The sequence below is a fragment of the Salvelinus alpinus genome, chromosome 5 (assembly GCF_045679555.1).
Source record: "Salvelinus alpinus chromosome 5, SLU_Salpinus.1, whole genome shotgun sequence".
NCBI lineage: Eukaryota > Metazoa > Chordata > Actinopteri > Salmoniformes > Salmonidae > Salvelinus > Salvelinus alpinus.
Genome location: NC_092090.1, coordinates 52,330,904 through 52,349,407, shown reverse-complemented (window position 1 = coordinate 52,349,407; position 18,504 = coordinate 52,330,904). Strand labels below are relative to the sequence as shown.

The 18,504-nt window shown below is 45.7% G+C and overlaps 1 protein-coding gene across 4 annotated transcripts in view; it reads right to left on the bottom strand.

Moving 5' to 3' along the window:
- The window catches only part of LOC139575073 (NLR family CARD domain-containing protein 3-like), a 188,840-nt gene that overhangs the window by 13,961 nt on the left and 156,375 nt on the right, over nt 1-18,504 (bottom strand). For 2 of the 4 annotated variants that reach the window (XM_071400055.1, XM_071400054.1), the window contains 2 exons: nt 8,768-10,538; nt 8,304-8,477 (listed from right to left, as the gene is read on the bottom strand). In XM_071400055.1, the coding sequence (XP_071256156.1) occupies nt 8,304-8,477; nt 8,768-10,538 (1,945 nt within the window). The remainder of the gene's footprint in view (nt 1-8,303; nt 8,478-8,767; nt 10,539-18,504) is intronic. The other 2 variants (XM_071400057.1, XM_071400056.1) reach the window with 1 other exon arrangement.

Below are 18,504 nucleotides of genomic sequence, written 5' to 3'. Positions count from 1 at the left end.
CCCTAAAGCCAAAACCTCATTTGGACGCCTTTCTTTCCAGTTCTCTGCTGCCTGCGACTGGAACGAATTGCAAAAATCTCTGAAGTTGGAGACTTTTATCTCCCTCAACAACTTTAAAAATCTGCTATCCGAGCAGCTAACCGATCGCTGCAGCTGTACATAGTCCATCTGTAAACTACCCACCCAATTTACCTACCTCACCCCCCATACTGCTTTTATTTATTTACTTTTCTGCTCTTTTGCACACCAGTATCTCTTCTTGCACATGATCATCTGATGATTTATCACTCCAGTGTTAATCTGCTAAATTGTAATTATTCGATTTATTGCCTACCTCATGCCTTTTGCACACATTGTATATAGATTCTCTTTTTTTTCTACCATGTTTTGACTTGTTTATTGTTTACTCCATGTGTAACTCTGTGTTGTCTGTTCACACTGCTATGCTTTATCTTGGCCAGGTCGCAGTTGCAAATGAGAACTTGTTCTCAACTAGCCTACCTGGTTAAATAAAGGTGAAATAAAAAAATAAAAAAAATATAGCCAGTATGACCGAGTCATTACACGGTGCGCGCTTCTTCACAAAATTGGACCTCAGGAGCGCGTACAACCTGGTGCGTATCAAGGGGGGAGATGAGTGGAAGACAGCATTTAGCACCACTTCTGGGCATTATGAGTACCTCGTCATGCCGTATGGGTTAATGAATGCTCCATCAGTCTTCCAATCCTTTGTGGATGAGATCTTCAGGGACCTGCACGGGCAGGGTGTAGTGGTGTATATAGATGACATTCTAATATACTCCGCTACACGCGCCGAGCATGTGTCCCTAGTGCGCAGGGTGCTTGGTCGACTGTTGGAGCATGACCTGTACGTCAAGGCTGAGAAATGTCTGTTCTTCCAACAGTCCATCTCCTTCCTAGGGTACCGTTTTTCAGCGTCAGGGGTAGAGATAGAGAATGACCGCATTTCAGCCGTGCGTAATTGGCCGACTCCAACCACGGTAAAGGAAGTGCAGCGGTTTTTAGGGTTTGCCAACTACTACCGGAGATTTATCCGGGGTTTTGGTCAGGTAGCGGCTCCCATTACCTCACTGCTGAAGGGAGGACCGGTGCGACTGCAGTGGACAGCTGGGGCGGACAGGGCGTTTGGTCACCTGAAGGCTCTGTTTACCTCAGCTCCCGTGCTGGCTCATCCTGATCCTTCCTTAGCATTCATAGTTGAGGTGGACGCGTCCGAGGCAGGGATAGGGGCTGTGCTGTCTCAGCGCTCGGGTACGCCACTAAAACTCCGCCCCTGTGCATTCTTTTCGAAGAAGCTCAGCCCGGCGGAGCGAAACTATGATGTGGGGGACCGGGAGTTGCTGGCTGTTGTCATGGCCCTGAAAGCGTGGAGACATTGGCTTGAGGGGGCTAGACACCCTTTTCTCATTTGGACTGACCACCGCAATCTGGAGTACATCCGGGCGGCGAGGAGAATGAACCCTCGCCAGGCAAGGTGGGCCATGTTTTTTTACCCGTTTTGATTTCACCCTGTCCTACAAACCAGGTTCCCAGAACGTTAAGGCAGACGCACTGTCCCGGCTGTATAATACTGAAGAGCGGTCCACAGATCCCTCTCCCATAATTCCAGCCTCTCGCCTGGTGGCACCGGTGGTATGGGAGGTGGACGCGGACATCGAACGGGCGTCACGTTCGGAGCCCATTCCACCTGACTGTCCAGCTGGGCGTATGTACGTTCCGTTTGATGTCCGCGATCGTTTGATCTGTTGGGCTCATACGTCACCCTCCTCTGGTCATCCTGGTATCGGTCGGACGGTGCGCTGCCTTGCTGGGAAGTACTGGTGGCCCACTTTAGCTAAGGACGTGCGGGTTTATGTTTCCTCCTGTTCGGTATGTGCACAGTGCAAGGCACCTAGACATCTGCCCAGAGGGAAATTACAACCCCTTCCCGTTCCACAGCGATCGTGGTCACACCTATCGGTCGATTTTGTGACGGATCTTCCCCCGTCGAAGGGTAACACCACGATCCTGGTCGTTGTGGATCGGTTGTCTAAGTCCTGCCGTCTCCTTCCTTTGCCCGGTCTCCCTACGGCTCTACAAACTGCGGAGGCTCTGTTCACCCACGTATTCCGGCACTACGGGGTGCCTGAGGATATAGTTTCTGATCGGGGTCCCCAATTTACGTCTAGAGTCTGGAGGGCGTTTATGGAACACCTGGGGATCTCGGTCAGCCTTACCTCAGGTTTCCACCCCGAGAGCAACGGGCAGGTGGAAAGAGTCAACCAGGATGTGGGTAGGTTTCTGAGGTCCTATTGCCAGGACCGGCCAGGGGAGTGGGCGGTTTACATTCCCTGGGCGGAGATGGCCCAAAACTCTCTCCGCCACTCCTCGACCAACCTATCACCGTTTCAGTGTGTGCCAGGTTACCAGCCGGTCCTGGCACCATGGCATCAGAGCCAGATTGAGGCTCCTGCGGTGGATGAATGGTTTCGGCACTCAGAGGAGACTTGGAACGCTGCCCATGTGCGGTTACAACGGGCCATCAGAAGACAAAAGGCGAGTGCCGACCGCCACCGCAGTGAGGCCCCGGTGTATGCACCGGGGGATCGAGTCTGGCTCTCGACCCGAAACCTACCCCTTCACCTGCCCTGCCGGAAGCTGGGTCCGCGGTTTGTGGGGCCATTTAAAGTCCTGAGGAGACTGAACGAGGTTTGTTATAGGTTACAACTCCCCCCTGATTACCGTATTAATCCCTCGTTCCATGTGTCTCTCCTCAGGCCGGTGGTGGCTGGTCCGCTCCAGCAGTCTGAGGTGCGGGAGGTTCCTCCGCCCCCTCTTGACATCGAGGGGGTCCCGGCGTATATCGTAAGGGCTATCATGGATTCTAGACGTCGGGCGAGGGGCCTTCAATACCTCGTGGAGTGGGAGGGGTACGGTCCGGAGGAGAGATGCTGGGTACCGGTGGATGACATTCTAGATCCATCCATGTTACAAGAGTTTCACCGTCTCCACCCGGATCGCCCTGCACCTCGCCCTCCGGGTCGTCCCCGAGGCCGGTGTCGTCGCGCTGCTGGAGCCGCGCGTCAAGGGGAGGGTACTGTCACGACTTCCGCCGAAGTCGGCCCTTCTCCTTGTTCGGGTGGTGTTCGGCGGTCGACGTCACCGGCTTTCTAGTCACCATCGATTCATTTTTCAGTTTCGTTTTGTTTTGTCTGTATTAATCACACCTGGTTCCTATTCCCCTATTATGTTCCCTATTTAACCCTCTGGCTTTCATTTCTGTTTTGTCCGTGATTGTTTGTGCGTTAGTGGTTGTGGTTTATACGTTGTGTTTGTGATTATTTCCATTTGTGGAATTTTTGCAATTGATTGTGAGTAAAACACTGTGGTTTCGCTCTACACCTGTGTCCTGCGCTTGACTCCGATAATTCTCCGCACACAACCCTGACAGGATGCTCCCTTTTTAGTCAGACAGACAGCAACCTGTTCCTTTGTGGTCAACCAGGAAAACAGCTTTGAGGTGTGGAATCACAGTTGTAGCAAAGGTCTGTGAGCCACCCCAGATGAAGTCATCAACATGACAGGCAAGTACTCCAGTCAAGCCAATAGAAAACTGCAGGATCCACTTGTGACATTTTTCCACTTGTACTCAGCATTGTTGCCTTGACTTTGTTGTACCAGTAGAGTGATGCACCTACCAGGCAATACACACACCTTTTTAGTTTCCACAGTGTTCCTTCACCCTTAGCTTCAGGCGGAGGTCGGATTTGAATGTCCCTTGATGCTCTGTTCCGTGCAAAAATGTAGATTTGATGTCTATGGAATTACGTTTGCATTGTTTCTGGCAGATCACTGTCAGCAGCAATCTGAATGACTCTGAGGTGCATGTCGGTGAGTCTTTTGGGAGTTGTTTAGCAGCCAGCTCCTCAAAACCTCTAGTCACTAGACGTTATGGTGAAAATTACAAGATTATGTTATAATACTTTTATTGCATCAAATGGTTGTTTTATGCAACAGAATAAGGGGTTGTTAGTACGCTCATCTGTGTTCTACTGAGGATGGGCCTCTTGGAGATTTAACACTGACAGGAGATTGATGATGTCTTTTGGGTGATAAAACCTAAAGAGACCGCATTCCAGAGCATGAGTTAATGTTTCTGTTCTGTACGGTACCAGGGAGAGATGACCCCAGGGCCAGACCTTGGTCTCTACACAATGAGAACAGTTTTTACAACAGATACTGTCTTTCATACAGATCTTAACCTTGTGACCGATTCCATACATCTGTCGTGTGTCATGTAAACTGAAGGAGGAAGGACTTTGCTATAAAATGCTGTGGCTCAAACCAGCTGGTTGAGTTCTCAGTGATCACCTCCAGGGGTGATTACCGACCAGCTCCATTACTGCAGTAAACCAGCTGGTTGAGTTCCCCATGATCACCTCCAGGGGTGGTTACTGACCAGCTCCATTACTGCAGTAAACCAGCTGGTTGAGTTCTCAGTGATCACCTCCAGGGGTGAGACAATACCACTTTCTCTGTCCATGTATTTAACACATGTGGCTGTTGTTGCACGTGTTCCTCATTTGAACCCTCAACAGGATTACCGTTTGATTGCGTCTCTCCAGAAGTCAATTGCTCCATGGACTGTATGCAGCAGTTGTCTTTACGTCCATGTTGAATTTCTCTGCCATTTCTCTTATTTCATTATTATTGAATTCTCCTCCATTGTCACTGTACAATTACTGGGGCGGGCCATGCACACTTATCCAGGAATGAATGAAGTGCTTGACCATTTCACTGTGTTTCTTTGTATTCACAATGCTTCCAGCACTGAAGCGTGTGAAGTGGTGAATTATGTGAAGATACCACACACTTGGTCCAGGCTCATGTAGATATACAGCCACTGTTTCATTGTACTTGGAACCCAGTGGGAAACCGCTGGTTTGCTGTATTTCTGGAATGTCTCACCACTGTTAACTATCTGCTGTAGAATGGAAATAATCTCATCATTATTCCCAGAACTGCTGAGTCATTTCTGAAGTCTGTCAACTGTAGCATGTCCAAACTGTTTGTGAAGTTAACAATACTTTGTTTCCTTTGTGTTCATGGACTCTGTCAGAATCTGCTGTCAGAATCTCCATGTGCTCTGTGTCCATCAGAATCTCATTTTTACATGGACTCTGTGTAATGTCTTTGTCTAAAATGTTTACACAATAGTGGCCTGAGGTAGTAAGTTCAAGGGTCACTAGTTGTTGAAACATAAAAAAATGTATGTCTAGTACAGCCCCTGCCTTCTTGAGGGAAGCTTTGCTTAATAGTAAAGGGATATCTACAGGGACCACCTCTGTTTCAACGTGACACTTAGTCTGACCAATGTTTGCTGGTATCTTGACTCTCTTGGTAGAATGGACGGTTCTCCCATTTCGAAATTTGAAAGCTCCGTTGTTTGGTGTGTCAATCATATTTTGTACTTCTTTGATATTTAGTTCACTGACACAGCTATCAAGCCATTTTTCACCACACACTGTGCGTGTGCACGCAGTATCAATCACAGCAGATCCTAAGGATTCAACTATAAAGATCTCAGTATCAGATGCAGATTAGTTTTATGTAATGTTGCTCAATCTCTGTGTTTATATTTTCCTCTGTTAGTTTAACTTGATCATTTTTATGAGGACAGTATTTAACCCAGTGGTGCTTTGACAAATAGCACATGTTGATCTCCTTCCATACCTGTCCAGTGGATTTGTGCCGGGCAACGGCGCCCTCTTCTGGTTGTCTTGAGAACGTGACCTGTTGGAGCCTTTTCTCTGCTGCTCAGTGTAATATGCTGCGTCACTCACTTACATAGGTGCGACAGACGTCTTTTCACCCCAAAAATGTTTTGGTGCCAACTTCATTGACGCAAAAGTCAGCACAGTCAAAGCCAACTGTTGCTCCCTACCATCCAGACAGGCAGTATCTAGCAACTTGAAAGCTAACACTGCATCCAGGAGAACCATGTCTCTACCATCCAGACAGACAGTATCTAGCAACTTGAAAGCTAACACTGCATCCAGGAGAACCATGTCTCTACCATCCAGACAGACAGTATCTAGCAACTTGAAAGCTAACACTGCATCCAGGAGAACCATGTCTCTACCATCCAGACAGACAGTATCTAGCAACTTGAAAGCTAACACTGCATCCAGGAGAACCATGTCTCTACCATCCAGACAGACAGTATCTAGCAACTTGAAAGCTAACACTGCATCCAGGAGAACCATGTCTCTACCATCCAGACAGACAGTATCTAGCAACTTGAAAGCTAACACTGCATCCAGGAGAACCATGTCTCTACCATCCAGACAGACAGTATCTAGCAACTTGAAAGCTAACACTGCATCCAGGAGAACCATGTCTCTACCATCCAGACAGACAGTATCTAGCAACTTGAAAGCTAACACTGCATCCAGGAGAACCATGTCTCTACCATCCAGACAGGCAGTATCTAGCAACTTGAAAGCTAACACTGCATCCAGGAGAACCATGTCTCTACCATCCAGACAGACAGTATCTAGCAACTTGAAAGCTAACACTGCATCCAGGAGAACCATGTCTCTACCATCCAGACAGACAATATCTAGCAACTTGAAAGCTAACACTGTATCCAGGAGAACCATGTCTCTACCATCCAGACAGACAGTATCTAGCAACTTGAAAGCTAACACTGCATCCAGGAGAACCGTGTCTCTACCATCCAGACAGACAGTATCTAGCAACTTGAAGGCTAACACTGCATCCAGGAGAACCATGTCGTACTTGCGCATCCTATTGTACCCTCTGTTCGAAATCAATTATTTTAATCAATTAACCGAAATGTCTCTAGTAACATTGTAACAGTTTGAATATGCCTCGTAGGCACGGCCTTTCTCTTCTTTAAGAAACACAGAATCCAGTGCTCTGATCAAAGTTCCCATACCGTCATCCTTGTTCAAATCCTCTATGGATATTTCCAGTGCTGTATCTCTCGCTCTTCCTTCCAGCGATAATACCACTCAAGTGCTTTTTCACGTCCAGATTAGTAACCAGTGTCCAGATTCCAAGTTCATTTTTCCAACTTTCATACAAGCTCTTCTAGTCGAGGCGAGGTGGCACATTGTAGTTATTAGCCATCCTCTGTCCAATGTTAACTTAAAATGACACAACGACTATGTTCCAGTTGAACAACGTTTACTAAACCGTATTTCCACAATACATGGTTGCCATGGCACTCAGGCCAGGACCATCAACAGCGAGACTCCCAGACGTACTAATAACAGAGTGATATCACCGTAGTAACAGAATGATAGGGATACTTAAAACATGAACTTAACACACAGTCCAAACAATATCTATTTTAACAGTGAAGCTAAGATTGGAAATGAAATCACTTTGTATATCCAGTCCCTCCATTTGAAGAAGTCAAAAGTATTTTTACCAATTGTATTAAAGTAGTCAAACATTTTGTATTTGTTCCAAAACTCGTTGGTTGCATTTGCAGTTTGTTTTATGTTATGTTTTGCCCAATAGTAACTGAATGGTGGATGATGACTGAATGAATCTTATGTCTAAGTGATTAGATAACACGTTTCTAAACACTACTAAATGAATCCTGATGATGCTAGAACTAATACAAATCATAAATTAATCATGAAAAATTATGAGTGAGAAAGTTACAGAGGCTATAACAAAACATGCTAACCTCTCACCATTACCAATAACAGAGGCTACAACAAAACATGCTAACCTCTCACCATTACCAATAACAGGGGAGGGTTGCATTTTTTATGATCTTTGTGCCTCTATAACTTTGTCATTCATCATCATTCTCGATTCATTCCTGATTATTCATAATCATGGTAGCATCCACATGAACGTAGTAGTGTTCAGAAACATCTTCTATTCTTACTGACAATACAAGTGGCTCCAGAATGACAAGACATTATTCACCATTCCGTTTCTATTGGGAAAAACCAAAACAAACTGCAAATGCATTCAACAAGTAGAATAACAAGCTTGATGTTATCACTGCAGGCATGGAATATGGAACCAAATACTACATTTATGACTACTTTAATACAATATAAGTGAATTTGTCCAAATAATTAAGACTTCTTCAAATGGGAGAACAATGTACAGAAAGTGCTTTCATTTACAGCACCAAGTTTTAAACTGTAAACTTCACTGTTCAAACACATATGTTGTGGACTACGTGTGTCTGGTAAACACATGTAGATCTGGTGAACAGTTATCACTTGTTGACCAACTACAGGAATACTGACCTCAGAGTCTCCAGTTTACAGTGGGGATTCTCCAGTACAGCAGAGAGCAGCTCCACTCCTGAAAACTTCAGGTCATTGTTACTCAAATCCAGCTCTCTCAGGTGTGAGGAATTTGACTTCAGAACTGAGACAAGAGAAGCACAGCCTTCCTCTGTGACTCCACAGCCTGATAGCCTGACAAAGAGATCATCATGACTTCACAAACACACTGTTGATTTAACGAGTAGTGTAGAAGGACAATGGCAGATGCATGGTTTATTGGTTTATTCTCTCAAACAACATATAGATTCATCTTCAGTCTCCTAGAATTGTATGGTCATAATGTTATACGAATGTGAAAATCAATGCATTTATTCAATATGTTATTCAAATTAATATTATATACATATTATAATACACATTTGTCTGTAAACTGAATATTGCTTCCTGATGATTAGTTCTTACATGTCATTTTATTTACTCACAGAGCAGCTCTGGAGGCTTTGACCACTGGCAGCAGCCTCAGAAGACCTTCCTCTGATCTGGAGTATTTCTTCAGGTCAAACACATCCAGCTCCTTTTCTGAAGTAAGCAAAACAAACACCAGAGCTGACCACTGTGCAGGTGACAGGTTGGGTTTTGAGAGACTTCCTGACCTCAGGTAGCTTTGGATCTCCTCCACTAGAGAATGGTCATTCAGTTCATTCAGACAGTGGAACAGATTGATGCTCCTCTCTGGAGAGGGATTTTCCCCGATCTTCTCCTTGATGTACTTCACTGTTTCTTCATGGCTCTGTGAGCTGATTCTTGTCTTTGTCAGTAGACCTCGTAAGTGCTTCTGATTGGACTCCATTGAGAGGCCCAGAAGGAAGCGGAGGAACAGGTCCAGGTTTCCCGTCTCACTTTGTAAGGCTTTATCCACAGCACTCTTGTAGAAAGTAACTTCAGGCTCGTCTTTTGTTTGCAGTTTGTCCATTAGATTCTCATTGTTGTTGATGAATGAGAGGAACAGATATACAGCAGCCAGAAACTCCTGAATGCTCAGATGAACAAAGCAGTACACCTTGTTCTGGTACAGCACACATTCCTCTTTAAAGAGCTGTGTGCACAATCCTGAGTACACTGATGCTTCACTGACATCAATGCCAGCCTCTTTCAGGTCTTCTTCATAGAAAATCAGATTGCCCTTCACAAGCTGTTGAAAAGCCAGTTTTCCCAGTGACAGAATGCTCTCTTTATCCCAGTGTGGACCTGTCTCTTCTTTCCCAAGATACTTTTCATTCTTCTGTTTGGTGTGAAACACCACAAGGTGTATGTACATCTCAGTCAGAGTCTTGGGCATCTCTTCTCTCTCATGCTTCAGCATGTGTTCAAGGACTGTTGCAGAAATCCAACAGAAGACTGGAATGTGGCACATGATGTGGAGGCTCCTTGATGTCTTTATGTGTGAGATGATTCTGTTGGCCAGGTCCTCATCACTGAATCTCTTCCTGAAGTACTCTTCCTTCTGTTGGTCATTGAACCCCCGTACCTCTGTTACCTGGTCAACACACCCTGAAGGGATTTTATTGGCTGCTGCAGGTCGGGTAGTTATCCAGATGAGAGCAGAGGGAAGCAGATTTCCCTTGATGAGATTTGTCAGCAGAACATCCACTGAGGTTGACTCTGTGACGTCCGAACAGATCTTGTTCTTCTGGAAGTCTAGAGGCAGTCGGCACTCATCCAGACCATCAAAGATGAACAGAACGTTGTACTTGTTGTAGATGGAGATTCCTGATTGTTTGGTTTCCTTTGAGAAGTGATTGAGAAGTTCAATGAAAGTGTGTTTGTCCTCTTTCATCAAATTCAGCTCCCGAAAAGGGAATGAAAATACAAATTGGACATCCTGATTTGCTTTTCCTTCAGCCCAATCCAGAATGAACTTCTGCACAGAGACTGTTTTTCCAATGCCCGCAACTCCCTTTGTCAGCACAGTTCTGATACGTTTGTCTTGTCCAGTTAAGGGATTGAAGATGTCTTTACATTTGATTGGAGTCTCTGGTGTTGCTCTTGTCCTGGTTGTTGTCTCAATCTGTTTCAGCTCATGTTCATTATTGACCTCTCCTGTTCCACCCTCTGTGATGTAGAGCTCTGTGTAGATCTTATTGAGAAGTGTTGGGTTTCCTTGTTCAGCGATCCCCTCAAATACACATTGAAACTTCTTCTTTAGATTAGATTTGAGTTCACTTTGGCAAATCACAGCAAGTTCATCTGAATCTAGAAATAACACAGAGGATATTAATAGTCTGTTTTAATGCCTACAGTATTGTAGGACTGTTAAAAATGTTCAAATTATAATAATTTCTTCCCTTAACTGACTCTATAAATGTGCAAATGTTTTCATAATGTATGACAGTTTTTGACAAAAGCTTTGAGAATGACAGAAATATTAGTTTCCACAAAGTTTGCTGCTTCAATGTCTTTAGATATTTTTGTCATATGTTACTATGGAATACTGAAGTATAATTACAAGCATTTCATACGTGTCAAAGGCTTTTATTGACAATTACATGAAGTTGATGCAAAGAGTCCCTTCTTTTTCAAGACCTCCGCAATCCGCCGTGGCATGCTGTCAATTAACTTCTGGGCCACATCCTGACTGATGGCAGCCCTTTCTTGCAAAGTCAATGCTTGGAGTTTGTCAGAATTTGTGGGTTTTCGTTTGTCCACCCGCCTCTTGAGGATTGACCACAAGTTCTCAATGGGATTAAGGTCTGGAGAGTTTCCTGGCCATGGACCCAACGTATCGATGTTTTGTTCCCCGAGCCACTTAGTTATCACTTTTGCCTTATGGCAAGGTGCTCCATCATGATGGAAAAGGCATTGTTCATCACCAAACTGTTCCTGGATGATTGGGAGAAGTTGCTCTTGGAGGATGTGTTGGTACCATTATTTGTTCATGGCTGTGTTCTTAGGCAAAATTGTGAGTGAGCCCACTCCCTTGGCTGAGAAGCAACCCCACACATGAATGGTCTCAGGATACTTTACTGTTGGCATGACATAGGACTGATGGTAGCGCTCACCTTGTCTTCTCCGGACAAGCTTTTTTCCGGATGCCCCAAAGAATCGGATAGGGGATTCATCAGAGAAAATGACTTTACCCCAGTCCTCAGCAGTCCAATCCCTGTACCTTTTGCAGAATATCAGTCTGTCCCTGATGTTTTTCCTGGAGAGAAGTGGCATCTTTGCTGCCCTTCTTGACACCAGGATGGCCTGGTGTGACACCAGGATGGCTTCGCCTCACTGTGTGTGCAGATGCACTCACACCTGCCTGCTGCCATTCCTGAGCAAGCTTTGTACTGGTTGGACCTGATCCCGCAGCTGAATGAACTTTAGGAGACGGTCCTGACGCTTGCTGGACTTTCTTGGGCGCCCTGAAGCCTTCTTCACAACAATTGAACCGCTTTCCTTGAAGTTCTTGATGATCCGATAAATGGTTGATTTAGGTGCAATCTTACTGGCAGCAATATCCTTGCCTGTGAAGCCATTTTTGTGCAAAGCAATGATGACAGCACATGTTTCCTTCCAGGTAACCATGGCTGACAGAGGAAGAACAATGATTCCAAGCACCACCCTCCTTTTGAAGCTTCCAGTCTGTTATTCAAACTCAATCAGCATGACAGAGTGATCTCCAGCCTTGTCCTTGTCAACTCTCACACCTGTCCCCTATCCCTAACAACTTTTTAGGGATAGGGGGCAGCATTTTCACTTTAGATGAATAGCGTGCCCAGAGTGAACTGCCTCCTACTCTGTCCCAGATGCTAATATATGCATACTATTATTACTATAACACTCTGAAGTTTCTAAAACTGTTTGAATGATGTCTGTGAGTATAACAGAACTCATATGGCAGGCAAACTTCCAAACAGGAAGTGGAAATTCTGAGGCTGGTCGATTTTCAACTCATCGCCTATTGAAAACACTGTAGGATATGAATCTGTTTGCACTTCCTTCGCCTTCCACTAGATGTCAAACAATGTATACGAACAATGTATACGAAATGCTTCAGTCTGGTTTTAGACCCCATCATAGCACTGAGACTGCACTTGTGAAGGTGGTAAATGAGCTTTTAATGGCGTCAGACCAAGGCTCTGCATCTGTCCCCGTGCTCCTAGACCTTAGTGCTGCCTTTGATACCATCGATCACCACATTCTTTTGGAGAGATTGGAAGCCCAAATTGGTCTACACGGACAAGTTCTGGCCTGGTTTAGATCTTATCTGTCGGAAAGATATCAGTTTGTCTCTGTGAATGGTTTGTCCTCTGACAAATCAACTGTACATTTCGGTGTTCCTCAAGGTTCCGTTTTAGGACCACTATTGTTTTCACTATATATTTTACCTCTTGGGGATGTCATTCGAAAACATAATGTTAACTTTCACTGCTATGCGGATGACACACAGCTGTACATTTCAATGAAACATGGTGAAGCCCCAAAATTGCCCTCGCTAGAAGCCTGTGTTTCAGACGTAAGGAAGTGGATGGCTGAAAAATATTCTACTTTTAAACTCGGACAAAACAGAGATGCTTGTTCTAGGTCCCAAGAAACAAAGAGATCTTCTGTTGAATATGACAATTAATCTTGATGGTTGTAAAGTCGTCTCAAATAAAACTGTGAAGGACCTCGGCGTTACTCTGGACCCTGATCTCTCTTTTGACGAACATATCAAGACTGTTTCAAGGACAGCCTTTTTCCATCTACGTAACATTGCAAAAATCAGACATTTTCTGTCCAAAAATGATGCAGAAAAATTAATCCATGCTTTTGTTACTTCTAGGTTAGACTACTGCAATGCTCTACTTTCCGGCTACCCGGATAAAGCACTAAATACACTTCAGTTAGTGCTAAATACGGCTGCTAGAATCCTGACTAGAACCAAAACATTTGATCATATTACTCCAGTGCTAGCTTCCCTACACTGGCTTCCTGTTAAGGCGAGGGCTGATTTCAAGGTTTTACTGTTAACCTACAAAGCGTTACATGGGCTTGCTCCTACCTATCTTTCCGAGTTGATCCTGCCGTACATACCTACATGTACGCTTGTCGTGGCAGAATCAGATTTAGCAAGGTAACATAGATAGATAAGATGTTATTTTCATCATATGCTTGTGAGATACTTTTCATTAGAATCGTCTGAGCTAGGGATTGGTAACTTGGGGCCAGAGAGGGGAGAGGTCAGGCTTGTCTTCATATGTCAATGTATCTGTTAAACCATGTGGTGCTAAGTAGAATATTAGAAGGGGAGGAGGACAGAGTGGAACGTTGTTTTCTTATGGGAACGTTGTTTGTAACTATTCCTAAACCATGTGACGGGATGGAGTTATTAATTGGGGAACCAGTTAGTTATCTCATACAATGTCTGTACCCCAGTCACTCCCTACTTTTCTCATAGGGGGAAGGAGTTTGGCCGTGTTTGGAACCATTGTATGTCCCCGCTGAGGTTGCCCTTATCTTGACCTAGTATTTGACCTAAGGGGCTCACTGTCTGATTTTGAGTTTGTCCAGGTTTGGGAATATCTAGAAATGACAATTGATATATGCCATTGGATGAGGTAATGGTTGGTAGACAGTGAAGTACCAAGCATGAGATTTAAACCTTGTCTTGGGAGATCAAACTGAACGATGATTTATAGCTGATGCTGTCTAGCGATAGGATACTCTTCTTTCGGGTAAAGGATTCTTTGTAAGTTGAGAGGGGTGTATCTTGGCTATAAATGAAACTAAGAATTGTTTTGTAAATGACTCTCAGAGAATTCATTTATAGACACTGAATTGATCTGAGAGTCATTAAAGGGCTTTGGTGAAGCTTGTATATATATTAAAAATTGAATATATAATTTAACTCTGACTTGTGTGTGGTTGGCTCTCTCTCTCTCTTTATTGAGTAATACAGGAAATTTCCACGACACGCTTTGGTCACAAGACGCAGGCCTCCTAATTGTCCCTAGAATTTCTAAGCAAACAGCTGGAGGCAGGGCTTTTGTTATGGGTGTAAGATGGCACAGTGATGCCATCTGTTGGTAAATGTTCATTACTGCAACTCGTGTATTTATACCGGGGTGCTTGAGATACCCGGAAGTGTCATGATGTACAGAACAAGGCTGGTTACTCGCATGAATGTCTCTGTCTCGTCATTTACCATTCAAACATGGTGTCAGAAGAGGGATCACTAACCCTGCTTTCCGCAAATTAGAGAAACCTGTTCTGGTTTACCAAACAATTGTTTATTTGAGTAAAATTTCACCGGAATTGGATTAAGCTAGAGTGAGTTTGCTAGTTAGCTTCAGTGTTGTTAGCACCGGTTAGACATGGCAGCGAACATCCCCCCTCCCGCCGGTATGAAGCTCAGCGGGGATTGGAGCACCAACTGGGATACGTTTAGAGGTGAATGGGAGGACTATGCGCTAGCAACGGGACTTCTGGAAAAGGACGAAGAGGTAGTGGCTGCCACTTTGAGGACTATAATGGGAACTGAATGCCGACACGTATACAAACACAACCTGAACCTAACAGCACCTCAGCAAGGTAACGCTATAACTATTCTTGATGCTCTTGAACATTACTTTAAGCCAGCAAAGAACGTCATCTACGAGCGTTATGTTTTCGGTTGTTGCAAACAGGAGAACGGGGAGTCCATTGACAGTTTTGTCACTAGGTTAAGGGAAAAGGCAGCTACATGTGACTATGGGGCTTTAAGAGATGAACTGATCAGAGATAAGATTGTGCTTGGCATAACTGATGAGGGCACCCGCAGACGTTTGCTGAGAGAACGTGACCTGACTCTGGTCTTGGCAGTGGAGACATGCCGTGCAGCAGAGCTTACTGATATACGGATAAGGTCCATGGAGCTAGAAAGGCAACATATGGACAATGTCAATGCTACATTCAGGCAGCCAGTAAAGAAATTCCCCTTTGCTACAGCTAATGCTAATACTACAGCCAACTCTGCAGTAGACAACCCCAAGACATGCCGATATTGTGGCATTTCTCATGGACAAGGAAAAGAACACTGCCCAGCCTATGGAAAAATATGCAAATCCTGTGGTACAGCTAATCACTTTGCAAGGGTCTGCATGAAAAGCAAGAGAAAGGAGGGTAAGGTGCACTCCATTGAAACAAACACAGATGAAGGGAACAACAGCACAGAGGATGTATATGCTAGTGAGTGCATAGGGGCAGTGAAGGCAAAAGGAAAAAAGTGGTTTGTCACTCTGCTACTTAATAATAAACCACAGCAATGCCAGATAGATTCAGGGGCCACATGCAACGTTATGAGCCTTAAAGATAAAAGGAGGCTCGCGCCCAGAGACAATCTCACACAGAGTAGCACCAAGCTAAAACTGTATTCAGGCCAGTTCATGACCTCTTTAGGCCTGTTTGTGACAGAGTGTGTTTTACGTGGCCAGAAACACACCCTTGAGTTTGAAATAGTTGAGGCTAGTCAACAGCCATTACTGTCAGGTTCTACATGTGAGCGCCTTGGGCTTATTAACTTTACCATCCCAGCTGATCTTAACATTATAGACAAAGTCCAGGCTGGGCCCCTGAGCAAGGAGACACTCCTAAGCAAGTACCATGATGTCTTCAACGCACCGGTTGAGTCAGTTCCCGGGGAAGTCCACTTTGAGTTGGACGCAGCAATCCAGCCTGTCCAGTGTGCACCCCGCAATGTACCAGTGGCCATGAAAGCAGCTACGAAGGCTCAGCTTGACAAATACGAAGCAGATGGCCACATGATATCCGTCACTGAGCCTACAGACTGGATAAGTAATATGGTTATCATTAAGAAACCAGACAAGCTACGGATATGCATTGATCCTAAACACCTCAACCGGGCTCTGCGACGTTCACATTACATTATGCCCACGTTGGAGGATGTTCTTTACAAGCTCCCAAAGGCCAGAGTCTTCACGCTCGTGGACGCTAGAGATGCCTTCCTGCAGTGCAAGCTCGACGAGCCCAGCAGCTATATGACCACCTTTTGGACACCCTGGGGCAGGAAGAGGTGGTTGAAGCTTCCGTTTGGTGTCTCCGTGGCTCCAGAGGTGTATCAGCGGAAACAGCACGAGCTGTTGATGGGACTCAGTGGCGTGGAACCCATAGCAGATGACATCCTCGTAGTGGGCTGTGGGGACAGTGATGAGGAGGCAGAATGTGACCATGACGCCAAGCTGCTGGCCCTGATGGTCAGATGCAGACAGGTCAAGCTAAGGCTAAGCATAAAAAAGCTTCAGTTTAAAGTGCCAGAGGTCCGCTTTCATGGGCACATCTTGTCCTCCACCGGATTGAAGGCGGATCCTGAAAAAGTGAAGGCTGTCTTGGAAATGCCCCACCCATCTGACGTGAAGGGAGTGCAGCGCTTCGTTGGATTCGTCACTTACCTGGCCAAATTCCTACCGCGGCTCTCTGAAGTGTGTGAGCCACTAAGGAGGCTCATGGACAAGGACGCCATCTGGCATTGGCTCCCAAAACATGACGCAGCGGTGAGGGAAATAAAAAAACTGGTCACCCAGACACCTGTACTGCGTTACTACAATGTGTCAAAACCTGTCACGATTCAGAGTGACTCAAGCCAGTATGGACTTGGCTGTTGCCTCATGCAGGAGAGCCAGCCTGTGGCATTCGCCTCTAGGGCACTCACCCTAACAGAGCAGAACTATGCCCAGATAGAGAAGGAGTGCCTCAGCATTGTGTTTGCATGCCAACGCTTCCACCACTACCTGTACGGGCGTGACAATATTACCGCAGAGACAGATCACAAGCCCCTTATTGCTATATTCAGCAAGCCTCTTCTGAATGCCCCAAAACGACTGCAGAGCATGCTACTGGCCCTACAAAACTACAACCTTAAGGTGGTGTATAAGCCAGGGCCAGAGATGTATGTGAGTGACACGCTCAGCAGGGCTACTGCATCAGGCATTTACACACGCTCCATGCATGAACAACACGCAGTGTGCAGCTTACAAACAGAGCAAGTGGATGTTGAACACATTAACCAGGCTGACTACCTCAATGTTACGGACCAGCGCCTTATACAAATCAGACAGCACACAGACAGGGACGGACAACTCCAGGCATTGAGGTCTGTGATTATGATGGGCTGGCCCGACTGCAAGGAAGAAACTGCTTTAGCCGTTAGAGAATATTGGCCAGTCAAAGAGGAGCTCAGTGTTCAAAACGGAGTAATATTCATGTGTCAGAGAGTCGTTATTCCCCGGTCTCTGCGCCATGAGATGTTGGCGCGTGTGCACTCAAGTCACATAGGAGGTGAGGCCTGTTACAGACAAGCACGTGACACACTGTATTGGCCAGGAATGCAGAGTGAAATCAAAGACTATGTCAGTAAATGTTCAATCTGTAATGAATATGCCATTGAGCAACAGAGAGAGACGATGACGTCCCACGAGCTACCGATGCGCCCCTGGCAGATAGTAAGCCTAGATCTCTTCCAGCACAGTGGCAAAGACTTTCTGCTGGTAGTCGATCATTACTCAGACTTTTGGGAGATTGACCTCCTCCCCGACCTCTCAGCAGAGACAACGATCAAACGCTGCAAGGCTCAGTTTGCCCGCTATGGCCAGCCAGATAGGGTAATTTCAGACAATGGACCCCAATTCTCCGGAGCTGAGTTCCGAAAATTTGCTGCAGGATGGGAATTTGAGCACGTCACTTCATCACCACGATACCCAAAAGCTAATGGGAAGGCGGAGTCCGCAGTAAAAATCGCAAAGAACCTCTGCAAAAAGGCTCTGCGAGAGGGCAAAGATGCCTGGAAAGCAATCCTGCAGTGGCGCAATACCCCGACAGAAGGCATGGATAGCAGCCCGGCCCAGCGCCTCATGGCACGGCGCTTAAAAGCAGCTCTGCCAGTAGCCAACACTCTCCTGGAGCCCTGTGTGGTGACTGACGTGCTGGTGAAGCTACGTCACAGAAGACAGGTCTCCAAGTTCATCTACGACAAATCAGCAAAAGACTTACCTGAGCTCAGGGTGGGTGAAACGGTGCGAATGAAGCCACTACCAGGGGACCGGACGGGCCTCTGGAGACTCGGATCCTGTGTACAGAAAGTGGCACCACGCTCCTACTTGGTCGAAGTGAATGGATCTCTGTACCGTCGCAACAGAGTTGACCTTCGGATTGCTGAGCCAGCACCTACTCAGAACCCTGATGGTCAAAGGGGTCG